The 14,418-nt window shown below is 44.9% G+C and overlaps 1 protein-coding gene across 1 annotated transcript in view; it reads right to left on the reverse strand.

Annotated features, from left to right (window-relative positions):
• The window catches only part of MOGAT2 (monoacylglycerol O-acyltransferase 2), a 493,563-nt gene that overhangs the window by 147,604 nt on the left and 331,541 nt on the right, over positions 1-14,418 (reverse strand). The window contains exon 3 of the mRNA XM_069640058.1: positions 7,845-8,049. Coding sequence (XP_069496159.1) covers positions 7,845-8,049 — 205 coding nt within the window. The remainder of the gene's footprint in view (positions 1-7,844; positions 8,050-14,418) is intronic.

A 14,418-nucleotide genomic window follows, 5' to 3' on the forward strand; every position in this document is an offset into this window, starting at 1 on the left:
GCCCTGCTTCCCTTTGGCGCTAAGGAAGAGCATTACCACATGTGAAGAGATGGCACAATTCTTTGTAGACAAAATCACTAAAATCTGAGATGATTTAAATGTGCTTGTGCATGGGGGTAACCCCAGCTCCCTGATCGGATCTCAGCCAGTGGGGGACCCCGACTGCCCTGTTCTCTTCTTTCAGCCATGTTTCTGTCTCATCCCTGCTTGGCGGCTCACCGGCCGTCCCGGGTCACCGCATGACCCATGCCTGGCGTGGGTTTTAAAGAAGGTGAGTACTGCGATATCCCTAGACCTCTGCCTTCTGGCAAATAGTTATTTTGCTATGGGCTTAGTTCCTCCTCAATTTAAGAGCACTGCAGTGATCCCTATGCTGAAAAACCTTCCTTGGATCTCCTCCAACTGTCCAATTATCAGCCCAGCTCCTTTCTGCCATTTGTAAATTGATGGAAGTGCTACAACTACAGGCCTCCGTGGAAGCCGCAGAATCTATTGGATAAAATCCAAACTTGTTTTAGACACCAGTATAGCACCATTGTTATGGTCGCTGCTATGGATGACCTGAGATGGCTGGTCGACTATGGCGACTCAGGGATAATGATATGGTCGACTATTCCATTCTTCTATCCCGCCTTAGTGAGGTTGGAGTTAGAGATAGGGCTCTGTCCTGGCGATCTTCCTTTTTGATGGATAGAACCCAAGCTGACATTCTCCCTCCGTTTCAATCTTCTATGAAGCCACTGACATGTGGTGTCCCTCAGGGTTCCTCCCGGAGTCGGCTTCTGTTCAACCTGTACATGACATCTCTAGCCGACCTTATTAGGTCATTTGGAATTAAATTGTATATCTACGCCCATGATGTTTTTCATATTGAAAATGTTGAAGGCTCCTTAGGGACTAATCGTCTGATATTCAATTGCTATTGTGTTCCCCTGCTACTTCCCATTTGGGGCTTGTCTTAATTGAAGATCCTCAAGTGCCGTCATGGCTTTCCCAGTTCTGGCCCTCTACCTTAGGTTCTCACTCAGCGCCTGTTTTGAAGGCTAGGAACTTGGGGTGTGATTGGATACATTGCTATTTCTTGATGCTCAAATCTTCTGTGTCTCCAGAACCTGTTTCTTTCATCTGCGCTCTTTAAAGTGACTGCTGGATTACTTTGCCTTCCCACATAGGATCCAACTGGTAAATGCCTTCATATCGAGCAGATTGGATTTCTGTAATGCTTTCTATTTAGGTTTGCCTAAGTCATCTATTGGAAGACATCAGTGGGTCCAAAATGTAATGGCTAGGTTGCTGCTGGATTTGGGCTGCAGAGAGCACATCTCGCCTGCCCTCCACGCCTTACACTGGTTACCTGTTGACCAACGCGTTAAATGTAAGGCTCTGGGTATTACTCGCAAAGTCTTTTACAATGCGGCCTTACGTGTTCTTAGTAAGCTGCAACGGTATAAACCTTCCAGAGTACTACGCTCAGACTTGGCAGATCTCCTTCTTACCGCTAAATATAGGCTGGGGACATGGGGGTGGTGAGGGGGGGGGGTCGCTTGTTCCATGCAGGCGGCAAAGCTCTTGAATTCCCTGCCTGTGAACCTTTGTGGCATTGCAAACCACTTAGAATTCAGATGTAAAATATTTATTTCCATCATGATCTTGGGTCTCCTGCCTGGGTATAGCACTGCATTTTGGGCTTCTCTTGATCTCGTGAGTTCTCTTGTTCAGCGCTGTGATGGCTTTTTTAAGGTGTATGTTGCACGTTATAACTCTTTCTACCTTGTACCTTAAAAGGGGCTCAAAAATATGGCCCATAGCCGGGCCTAGCTGTTGGCTGGTCAATCATTGCCCAAGTGATCCAATAATGTTTGCGGGGTGGCATGCTTTGCAATCTTGACCTGTAAATATTGAAGGCTCACTTTTTTGGGGGGAGGTTGTGTATCAGACAGTATTAGTGGACATAAATCAGATTATGGAAGAAATAAATAAGCTGCAATGCAAAAATGAAGGATTGCGATAGGAGAACACAGGGCACACTGTCATACTGCAGGAGCTGAGGTGGGTATTGGTAGCACAATTGAGAACATTATGATGTTGCCTGCCCTACACAGGTGTAATGCATGCTGGCTTGTTGGTGTTCTACCTCACAAAGGTTGAAACAACAGGGAGGAGGCGGGCAACTCCAGGCCGGTAAGACTGACATTAATTAATGGATACAGAATTGTGGATTTTGGAATATCTTAGAACCCATGAGAAGAGGTGCCAACAGCTGCTTAGTTTCACAAGCAAGAGGTTATGCCATAACAATTAAACAGGGTTTCTCTCCCAGCAGCAATAGCTGTTCAGAGGCTGAGAAGCCTGTAGTCTAAGATGCCTATGCCAGTCTTTGTCTGGTGACAGAAACATAATAAATGCACAAGTGCAGAGGGCACAATACTGACTTAGAGTTATATAGCAAAGTCCATTATCTTACAATCTGTGTGGCAAGTGGTGCACACACCCTACACACCGAAGGGGGCTTGTGGGGCACTTCAGCCGCACTGCAAGTGCATGTGCAGCACTGCACTTGTGCATGAAGTCCGATCAGGATGGTTTGTTAGTCGTGCGCTCAGGGGCCCAAAGCCTGGGAAAAAATGGAGTTACAGCCTCTCTCCCTGCGTATAGAATTATAAACAATTGTGACAAATCCTGCAGAACGTCGGCCATCCATTGCGTTCCCAGAACTGTGACCAGTCTCCAAAGTATATTTCACATGTGTTTATTAAATAGTCAAAGAGCCAATATGATCGGATGGTGCCAAAACACAACAAATTAGGGGTCAGTTTAGTAGCTCAAAGTGTCCGAGAATAACATGAGAGTTCACTCCCTCTCTTGCTCCAAAAGAGGTCTTTTAATGAGGTTCTCTGTAGTGCAAGGTTTAGTGAACCGTAACGTCGGGTAACAGGTGAAAATTAACAGCCCCCAAAGCCTCTGCGAGTGTCTACGAAGGAAAATCTAGAAAAAGAATGTACACAAAAATCGCTTCTTTTTGTGGAGGGTGTTTCTCCCATTCCAGGGATTGGTAGGAGAGGGGTTGTTTTGTCCTTGGACCTCCTCTCTTTGCTGTGGACCCAAGGTTAGTCGGAAAACAGATGTTCCTGGCGTCCTCCAGACAGCTGCCTTATGGGTCTTCTTCTGAGGGTTCTCTCCTGGCACAGTAGTGGAAGCTTTCTGCCAGACCGGATGCAAGGTTGGGTCATGTGCGATGGCTGGGTGTGCCATGATGGGTTTTGGCAGGGAAGTGTGGCCCTACTCTCACCCACCCGTTTCTCTGTTGGATGGTCTTTATTGGGCCCTTCCCCATCCTGACTAAGCTGCCCTCCCTGCTCCCCGGCATACAGATGCCGTCTCATACCTCCTACTGCCTCTACATTCTTCCTTGGAACCAACATATTAGCCCAGAACCTCCTTATCCCCACTGCCTAAGTGGGTAATCCCCATTCTTCCTCCTTCTGTCTTTAGATGGTTTGGCTCTACCCTCCGTTAGCTGCTCAGTCTCTTCCAATCCCCCATGGCAGTAACCCTTTTCTCCCTCCAGCCAAACCTATCTCCTCTGATGAAATATCCTCCTCTTAATATCATTTTCCCTCTACTCCAAATCTTCTCCTCTCTCTTCTCCCTAACAATACTCCCCTCTTAGATTTTGAATACCCTCTGTATCCCTGAGGCAAGTCTCCAATCCAGTCTCCTCTTTTCTCCCTTTCAAGTTATCATCTCTCTTCTTTCTCTCCCTGTCAATAACTCCCTCATTCTTCTCCCAGATGGTAGCTCTGCCCTTCCGCTCAGTACCATTCAATTCACATTTACTCCCTAAACTGACTTCTTCTATTCACTCGCCACGCAGACGCGCACACAGTGTTGAACCACTTTCACTCTGAAGCCAATACCTCACTTGCTCCCAATCTCATCCACAAACTTCCTTTTTCCTGCTCATCTCTTGGTCGTCAACCACCTCCACCTCTGGCCACTCCCTAAAAATCTACACTTAGTGCTTCCTGTTCCTCCCTTAGGTACCCTTCCCTCTTTTGGGATTGGTGACTTTTTCCCCAAGCAGTCTGCATTGCTCTCCCCTCTCCAGGATGTGTATGTGTATTGAAAGCCCACTGGCTCTGCACGGGCCCACTGCATGACGTCCATGATAGCATACTTAGTTCCATGCAAAAGTTTGTGATCCTGGTTTGCTGAAATTAGGTCAAATGTGCACGGGAAAGAGTTATCGTTCCTCCTTTAGCTCCTGGTGGTTTAGGGTGGGGTCAGTTTTTATGCGCATGTCCCAGCCGCTATTAAACAGGTGCAGGCCAAGGCCCTAGGCCCCACCCAACCACCCAGAGTGAAACTTTAAAAACCAACTGGCAGAGTCATTAAGTGTCCATCTTTGGGAGAGCTGGCAGCTGGAGAGCAGCAGACCCGGAAAGACCCCATTCCTGGAGCCTTGAGGGATATGAGCTTAAGGATGGAGGCCTTGCAAGAGTTGCTACTGGTGGGTGGGAGTGCAAGTTGCAGATGGCTTGGCGTGACCCGCTAGGAGAAGGTTTAGTAGCTGGGGATTGCGTGGAAGCTCTGTTCTCACAGTCTCTGTAGGCGCCCTGCTGTGAGGCCTTAAATCCGTGGGGGGTACTCCACAGAAAAGTCAATAGCCCCAAGCGTGCAGCCCCTGCCCGCTCACCATTATGTGTGACCCTCCCAAGTGTATTGCCGTTTTAAGATCGGCCATGACTTCTGTCATGGCCGACGTAATAAAAGGAGCCCCTGCATGCATGTGCCTCAGAACGGTTGCAGACTAACAATGGAACAGTTGGCTGCATCTCTCATTTCCGGCCTGCAGGCCCACACCGTCTCGCTGGTCTGGGCCCACCGGATCAGCATGGTGCCCTGGGTCTGCCACCCACAGTGCCCCTGGCACCCCAGGCCCATGTTCCCATCGGCCAACAGGGTGCTGGGACCCCCAGCACCTGTGAGGCTGGCTGTGCGTCCACCGCCAGTCCCACAATAGGCATGTTGTGGGGTGGAGGTAGGGCATCGCCCAGTGACCCTAAGAGTGCTGGGTCATTCATTGATCCCAGTTCAATGACAATGTGTTTCTAGTTGTTTAACCAATTAGCTTTACGTTGCTCGGTGAGGGGGTTCGAGAAACAGACACTTGGGTGGTGGGCGGACCACGCGGTGCAGCAAGGTTCTGAGGATAAACATGGTGTCTTCCAGAAGAGAGCCTCGTTGTCAACAGAGCTTGAGCCTATGGGAGAGGGACGTGGTGTGGACAGCTGTGCATGGTTAGTGACTTGGGGTGTCTCATATGGTAACTGGTACAGAAGGAAGAGTGGGCCGGCTCCCCCAATTACTTCCCTACAGGAAGACTTGATCCGTTGTACCCATGTGGTATTGTAAGTTGGGAAGCAAACATGAGCTGGCCTATTAAAGGTCTCCTCTCGGCAAAACTGTTGTCGCTTTTTGTTGCTGTAATTAAATGGAATGAAGAGCAGAACATGAGATGCGCAGTAATATACATTTCCTCTTAGCTGCTCGAAATCACTTGACACCGGATTCCCTTCACCCTTTTGCTTACTGCCCCTTCCTAGGGCTACTTGTGTAAAAGCAAGCTCACAATGCGAACGCAATAGGAGAATAGGTGCGTAGTGTTGTATCGTGCGAGGCTGGGTCTCAAGGGGTGTCGTTTCCATGAGCTGAGTGCGTTGTAGCCAGCATGCCTCCCTTTCTAAACTCGTGGCATGTCAGCAGGAACCATTTTTTGTTTTTGGAAAACCTCAAAATATTCCGTCATGTCTTAAAGGAAAGGACATTAGTGTTTTATGTTGTTTTTAATGCGTGCCAGGTTAGCCCTTTCAATAAAATTCAAACAGAGGTGTTGATAAAAGGCACCTCCTTCTACTGCCCCATAACAAGTGGAGGAACCCGCGGTCCATTCATACAATGAAGATGGCACAGAAAGATTGTGGTTCAAACGGATGTGTTATTGTGTTTTTATACAAAACACCCGCGTTCGTGCGTCTTCTGTATTTTTGCTCGAGTTATTAACGCTTCACAGTATTTTTGAGAATAAGCACGCTGCTATGTGTCCATTTGCACTCAAAGGTCTACATCACCTTGTCTTTGGCTAAAGTGTAAGGGGTTCCGGACAGATTTCTGTAGGGTGTCCCTTCAATCTTCCTCTGTCAATACCACTCATTGCTCCACCATACTAATGTCGCTAGCAGCTCTTTCTACATGCACCACCAGTGAAATAGAAAACGGACAATCCACTCACACAACAGGATAACCAAACCCCTTCCCACATCAAATACGTTATTTCGCCCCTTCTCTGCTAGTCAAGCACAATGACAGATACGTTACCGTAGTTCTGGTGCACCCGTGGCATAGTTTGTCACGGTCCTGGCAAATTATGGGACATTCTGGTATACTTCTGGCACAGTGCTGGGATATTCTGACACTTGGACAGGATGTTCTGGCACAGCCCAGAGATACTGACACTTCACAATGGTCTGCAAAGTGTCACCCAATATTGTTGTGACAGTGGTCATGGGCAATGCAATCCATTGGGCAGCAGAGCTACAAATTAGATGCAGGTATCATTTGGAAGGCCCCCCCAACTGGAGGATCTCATCTAGCAGTTAATGTTTTCGGATGCACTATACCAGATATGTAACCAGCGATGGCAATGCCAACAGTTTGGGCTTTTGTGTAGGCTTGAAAACGGCTCGTTCAAGGCACAGCCATAGTGGTATTAACTGGCCATTCATTGGAGGTAGCAAGTGCAAAATGGTACAAGCACCAGGGCATCTAAAAGCAGTGCCCGGCAAATGCTTAATACTTATACACAAGCCAATGCTTGTTTTTAACATGCCTTCAGAGAAGGATAGGCATAGGGCTTATAAATACACTGGCTGAAGGCAGACCTGGATGATATTTCTATTACACCAGAAGTAGGTTTACAACTCCATTTAACTCATTAACTCTCAGTAGACTGCTTTGAAAGAACACTGGCAGGCACTTCAGTGCAATGTTTGATGGTAGGGCTTGAATAAAGCGAGCTCAAAGAGTTCCCAGGAGGAGGTGTTTTGGGCAGGGAGGGGTAGGAACTGGATGGGAATGGCAATAGAGATTAGAATGGCCACGGGCAGACAAAGGGTGGACAAATAACCAAACACCTAGAAGCTGTGTATCCCTCCTCAATCCCATTTCTCCCCATCTATACTCTAAAGCAAAGTTTCCACTTTGTAAGAGACACCTAATCGCCCAAACTAAAAAGGGAAGAGGGCATCAGACCTGTCACTTAAAACTTGCATCAAATCCCTTAACCCACCCATACTTCGTTATTGCTTGCTGAGCCTTCTTGTGATGTCATTTTGGGGTAGGGGTCAAATGACATTACACCACTTCTAGTGATGTCACATTGGGGACAGGGTCAAATGATATTACTTCCTGTAATGTCCCGAGGGAAATCAAGGGGCTGGCGCTGTCACTTCTGCTACCCCAATCATTTTGGTGAAATGACGGGCCTGACCTCCTTTTCATTTATGTTTCAGGCCGGATTCTCAAAGATCACAAATCCTAAGCATTTTTCAGGGACTTGCGCGCAAATGCAATTCGGGAAGATTTTGTCAAAGACATCTCAGAGCTGCTTCGGCTAGATGAGGATTTGCTCAACTTTAAAACTTTCCTACTCGGGTATAAGCAGACTTGTGCACTCGTGAGAGGCTTTTGGACATCTCCTATTCAAGCCAGACGTGAATTAGGCCGCATGTGTGATCCTGGTCATTCAATGACCAATACTGTTCCTGGTGTGTGCTGTCCTTTACCTCCTGCCATGATGTAATCTCGAAAGAAAGGGACTCGGAACCAGAGAGGCAACATCAGCATGTATGGGGTCATCCCGGGGTACAGCGCCTGGAAATTGGTGGCCTCCGTGCAGAAGTTCAGGAAGGCACCAGCCACAAGCACCCCGTGAGGGTGGAAGCCGAGTATGTAATTATGCCTGGGGTCCAAGTCTGCAGTCTTGATCAGCTGTGAAAAGAAACAAACACGGGTGTTATCAGGAAGCGATGTTCGCATTTAGAGACTTTCTATTCATGAGTTTCACATTTTTCACAAAGTGTTTTTTTGCACTGTCATGTTTTTATCACAATGGATGTACCAGACAGTTTAAGCACGTTTGGTGAAGTTGCCAACCATGAAATTCCTCTGATGAAAACGTTTTTTTATGCCCAGTATATGGATAAGAGGCAGGACACCGGAACACATCCCAACAAGGCCCAACTCAGCCCGTCATCTTTTCAAGATCGAGGAATTGAGTATCATTACCATTGAGTAATATTTACACCTATCATAGCAGTAATTAGAAGTAAGAGAAATCCGGCAGGAAGAGGTATAGTAAAAAGTGGTATATATAGGATAAAGTACCCGCCTACGTACATTATAAGGCTATTGGAAGTCACCAAGGAGTTATGTGACCAAAGAGAGGAACGAGGCAGAAGGCCTCGAACTGGTTGCAGAACTCAGAGGTGACTTGCAATATCTTAATTACATACGGTAGGGGGTACTTTATTCCTTATAATACATGGCTGCACACTGTCATCCCTTTTAATACCCGGCCGCTTGCTTAATCTAGTGTGAGAGTTCTTCCATTTGTTGATCCATATAATCAATATCAAATCAGCTGGATAAAAAAAAAGCTAATATGCATATTCTAAAGTGTTACAGAAAATTAAACTGTTAAATAAAGTGCATAATCAAGTTTTTTGTCCTTTAAAATAAGTAATACCATGCAGTTTTTGCTCACGTGTTAAACTCTATCAGTGCACAAAGTAAACTTTCTACCAATAACAGTTCCTTGTCAATTAATAGCTGTAAAGTGTCACACACAACTATTTCACAACAAGGAATTTGAAAACTTTTCACGGCTTTAAGTGCTGCAATGACAGCTGGAATTCTGCTCTGTGCTAGCTCAAGCCACTGGCATTGTGACAACACAACTGGAGTGTAATAACTGATTACAAAGTGGTTATGATATTATTTTCGTACTACAGGTCAGTTGTGATGTCACAACTAACCTGTAATATGGGGTTCTTAACCCGTTTCATGGGTCATACTGATGTTAACGTCCCGGCAGTCCGAGTTAACGACCAGAGCGAAGTCTATGGGAAGACTATGCTCAATATATTTATTATTTCTTGAGGGGAGATGCCAGTTTTTCATTTCATTTTGCCCTACTTGTACAAAGTCCCCAAATAAAATTAGTGAACAAATAATATTTAGTCTTCCTTCTTAATACCAGGGATACTGAGTGCCAAAAATATAAAACTGTAAGCTTGGTGGGGATGTCAAACTGAAAGTATACTGGGAAATCCCAGCTTACTGAGAATGTCAAATTCAGACACTACTATGAATGCCTAACCAGGAGCTAAATAGGTTCTTATTGGAAATGCGATCGCCACACTAAAGTTAATTTGAGCATTGAGCTCCATAGGAAACTTGAAAAATGAATTGTCAATAACCTTTGACTCGTATGGCGGATTTGGCTAAAACTTTGAAAACATAATTATTAAGTTATTAAGAAAGTAAAAATACGCTGTTTCCGCCTAATCCCCATTCAATTTCCCATCAAGAATATTTTTTGCTCAAGCGCACAGCCAAAACTGCTGGTCGGAATTGGACCAGGTATGAAACAATTGGGCACAAAGCATTGACACGATTTCCAGGAGGTGTCTGGGGTTATTTCATCCAGTAGTTTTTAAAATATTTGAAGGAGAAAGTGTGCCCCCATCTCACAAAATTATAGCTATGTCTCCCATGGTGCATTGGCACTAACAGGACTTTAAAAAATGAAAAAGCAACAATTGTTTCCCAAAATTCTATTGCTAATAACTTGATTTACTGGATGGATTTGGATGACATTTTCAAAACAAAAGTTTGTCATGGCCCCACCTCCCCCCCCCAAACTGCACATTTTGGGAACAATACGTTCTAAAATGAAAAAGCGATTAAGAAAACAAAACACCATAGTTTCACAGTTTTCAGCCCATTAATTTTCCCATATAGAAAAAATGCAGTTTTTGAACAGGCGTAATGCGAGAACCACTGGGCAGATTTGGACCAAATAAGAAACAACATGGGCACAAAGCATTGACTCACATTTCTTGACTGGTTTGGTGTAACTCCATCCAGTAGTTCCTAAAATATTTGACAGTGAAGAGGGTACCTCCTTTTCCTTAAAACCTTTTATCAGCCTTGATGCTTTTTACAGTAGCGAGGCTAATAGCTTTTGAGTTGCTGGATGACTTGGGTGACATTTTTCCAACCAAGAGATTCTCACGCCCCCCTCCTCCCCCATCCCGAATGTGACATTTTGGGAACAATTCAGCCAAAAATGAAAAAGTTATTAAGAATGGTTTGAATAGTGTATAGTGGGCACGGCATATATAGTCCGGTATTGTTTTAAAATATACAGTTGGCAATGGCCGGGCTGTAATAGTGGGACCCAAAGTGATGTATAGTAGCCACAGCCTAAAGGCTGTGTCCCCCTAATGGGTGTAAAAGAAACATATTGGGGGTACATATACAGTGGCCCGAAGGCCATGGCTAGTGGCCGGTAAAAGAACTATGGTATAAGAAAACCCTTCAAATTCTCTGCATGTTCCCGTTGCAAAGCTCATGAACACATAAGAGAAGGGATTGACAATGATATCCAAAATTATATTATGGGGGATATGGCATTATGTGGGACATCAACAAAAGCATGCAGATTTAAGCTGGTCATGACGTCCCACACCCGCTGAATTTCAAGGGTTTTGTTGTGTTCAATCTGGTCAACTTAACTGTACTTTAAAGTATTTTTTTTCTGTGAATATATATCTATATATATTTTTTTTACAGGCCCTGTAGTTATGGTTATGCTGCTCAACTCATAGAAAGAGCACTTTCTGGGTGGCTTATAAGTTTGCCCCCCCAGCCCCCGGATGAATCCTCACCAAACTTTGTATATGGCTCCCGTAAAATGAAGTTTGTTGCTCGTGCTTACAGCCCAAACCGCTCAACAAATTTTCACCCAATTTGCGCTAGGAGCAGAGGCTTGGTCCCGAAAGCATGCTTTTGTAAATATGATGTAAATCTGAACAGTAGTTTTTAAAAAAAAGGGCAAAATGTAGGTCCAATGTTGGATCCGTGAACATAGCGCAGTGAGGAAAAAGTTCTGAAAACACATTTGGGGTTATTTGGTGGCTGAAAGGGGGCCTGGAAAGGGTGGGGGAGTAGAATACAGTTGATATGGAGCTGTTTTTATAGGGGAAAAAAGCTTTACAGGTGCTGCCGAGTTAGCGGACCTCGCGCTGACCGCGACAAGTGTAGTGAGAAATATGTCTGGAAAACAGATTTCGGGTTATTTGGTAGCTGAAAGAGGACCTGGAAAGGGTTGGGGTAGAGGGTGGAAAAAAGTTGATATGCAGCTGTTTCTATGGGTGAAAAAAAATGTGTGCAGGTGCTATGGAGTCCGCGGACCCCATGGTAGTCCGCGGACCTGCATGTGCCAGCCAGGCCTCTTAAGGAAGCCTGGCATGGAAAGAGGACATTGGGGGACTAGACAAACAGGTTTTGTGGTTGTGAAGGAGGAGTTGAAGTGTACAGGAGTACAGGATAGCAAATATTTTCTTTGTTGTGTGCAGTGAAGATGGCTGTGGCTATGAAGAAGCAAAGTGTGTGGATGGTGGGTGATTCTTCGATCCATTCATTGAAGGTTTATACTGAATCTTGTGGCATCTCTGCTACTATTGGATTGTAAAAGGTGGAAGTGTGGTGGTATGTAGATTGAGTATTAAAGTGGGCGACTTTATTACCATTCTGTGAGAGTATGACTCACTTTAAATTTCCAGATATTAGTGTGCATTGTGGGGGCAGCAGTTTCGGCTTGATGACTGTAGCAGGATCTTTACAGTCTACAACGAAGGACATGTTGAAAAGCCTAATGGAACTGTGTTCAGCTGCAAAGATTAATTTTTCTGAAATCCATGAAAGTCAAATATGGAGACGTCCAAACTTGTTTTGTTCTGAAATGGATGAAGCTAGACAGAATGTCAATAAAGGTGTATGTGCTTTTTTATTTGGCTTAGGAATTCCATCTTTTGACAACACCAATATCAAGTTGGATGGTGTAAATATTTTTCAAGGTGATGCAATGCATTGGACTGGTATTGGAAATCAGATGTTCCTTTGAATATACAAAATGCACTGAAATTTTTTGTGAACTCGTGAATAATGGTGTGAAGTATTTTTTTGTAGTTGTACTAAATAAAAAAACAACAACAGAAAAAAATGTTTAGTTTTTTGTGAAAGTTAGAAAAAATAATTAAGTTCAGTAGAACTTTTGTTTGTGCAGTATATAAAACCCCCCAAACATTTAAAAAACTTTATTTTAAGAGCCACCATTTCTGAATGAAAAACAAGTTAATTGAGTTTAATTGCCCCACCCCATGGCTGGAATTTTCCAGATGTCCACAGACTTTCATACCGTCCGCGGACTATGCAAAAGGTCCTGTGATTTTTATTTTTAGTTCTATTATTTTTTTAACTGTGAACAGTAGGTCTTAAAAGGAATCTTTTTTTTGCCTTTCTGGCTTTCATATTTTAGGGGATTTTGTATTTTTTGCAGGAGAGGCGAGGAGGTAAGGAGAACCAACTACAGATACGGAGGGGTAGGTGGAAAGGGGGAAATGTTGGGCATGCCTTAAATATAATGTAGGTGGCAGTGTTTCTCATGCTCCTTGACCGCGGCCTCTAAAGCACTCTGAAACGGCTACCCCCTGCAGGGTGGTGTCTCACAGTACAAACAGAGTAGGTATGGGTCAAAAGCGTTCTGTAATGCATGCAAGGCATACGGTGGAATCCTCTGCCTCAGAGGAGTAGCCTGTTTGGTGGTAGGAGCAGTTGAGGAAGATGGGGTAGAGGAAGTTTACCTACTTCCCCCTGAGAAAGAAAGGAATAACCTTTCTTGGAACACCTGTGGTATTGCATGGAGGTGGTCACAAAATAATACTGGCCAGACTATCCGCGACAGAGTACACCCTGCAGTCAATGCATTCAACTTGGCAGCCCAAGCCTTTGGTACACCCCCAATGGTCTTAAAGAACCGCCACATCCATGATTCTCTCTGGGTGCTGGAGGTAGGAACTTCCTCTACCTCATCTTCCTGTTCCTTGTCATTCTCCTGCGCATCATTGCGCTTTTTCCCCTTTCCAGGGCCTCCATGTGGTTATGGTGGTGGTGATGGTATTGGCACCTGGGAAGGTGGGATGGTCATGACAGATGACATTCTTGAAACTCCTGGAAGTCTCCTTGAAGTAGTTCCTAAAAGTTTCTCTCTCCTTGTCTGCCAGATTGAGAATGACTACAAGAAATGGGCGGGTCCATTCAGAGGAACCGTCCGTGGACCTTGCGACTGTCTGCGGGTTGAAAATAGACCTTGAAAGTTGACAGATCAACTAAGAGTAGGTCTAGGAGCTCCGGAAGGGTAAACTTTCAACTTGAAACATTCTAGATTGGCCAAAAATGCAGTTTCAAACATCTGCAGTAACAAACAGTGCCCGTGGACACGTTGGCACGCTGAACGAGCGCAGTGACATGATGACATCCATGAAGCGTCCATGGCGGCAGCCCGTGGACATCGGCTGGTGGGAGATGCTGGGCGCATGTGCATGGATGTACGCAAATGAGCACGTTGCCTGTGGACTAATTTAAAATGCGTCATGCGAGATGTAAGGAACTCATAAAGACAGGTAAGCAACAGTAAAGACAGACACAAGTGATCACAGTTCAAGGGTGTTTATTAAACTGGATATGCAGGTTGAAAAAACGCCTAATCTAAACCTAAAGCTAAGATGGTAGCAAGCTACAACCATCAATTGAAAAAAAGGCAGTCCTAGTGGCGTCTTGTCAAATAAAAAGGCCAATACTAAAAAACATATTGCCAGTCCTTACAGCTAAATACAAAAAGAGTGTGGGATAGGATTCACAAAAAAAGAAAGAAGTGTTCACAAATGATAAGTCAGGATAGGGTAACCAGGGGTCCCATATTTTGAGCATGGGACAAGGTGGGACTCCTGGGCACAGCACACTCTCGAGCTTTCCCAGCACGAGACGACGACAGATCCCCAGGGACTCATTAGAGAGACACCTTTGGGTTTCTCACAGAGACCAGACATGCACAGACAGGGCGCGATGTCCTTGGACTCCCCATTGCGCAAACGGACCATCTAAATGGTTGAGATGTTCGCAGACTATTGATTGGGGTTTTAAAAAATAAATAAGAATGTATTACACAATAATATACAAGATATTTATAGTAGAACAAATAAATGTACTTGTGAAAGGGATGGGGTATAAAAA

The sequence above is a fragment of the Ambystoma mexicanum genome, chromosome 7q (genome assembly GCF_040938575.1).
Source record: "Ambystoma mexicanum isolate Mex_15411 chromosome 7q, UKY_AmexF1_1, whole genome shotgun sequence".
Taxonomy (NCBI): Eukaryota; Metazoa; Chordata; class Amphibia; order Caudata; family Ambystomatidae; genus Ambystoma; species Ambystoma mexicanum.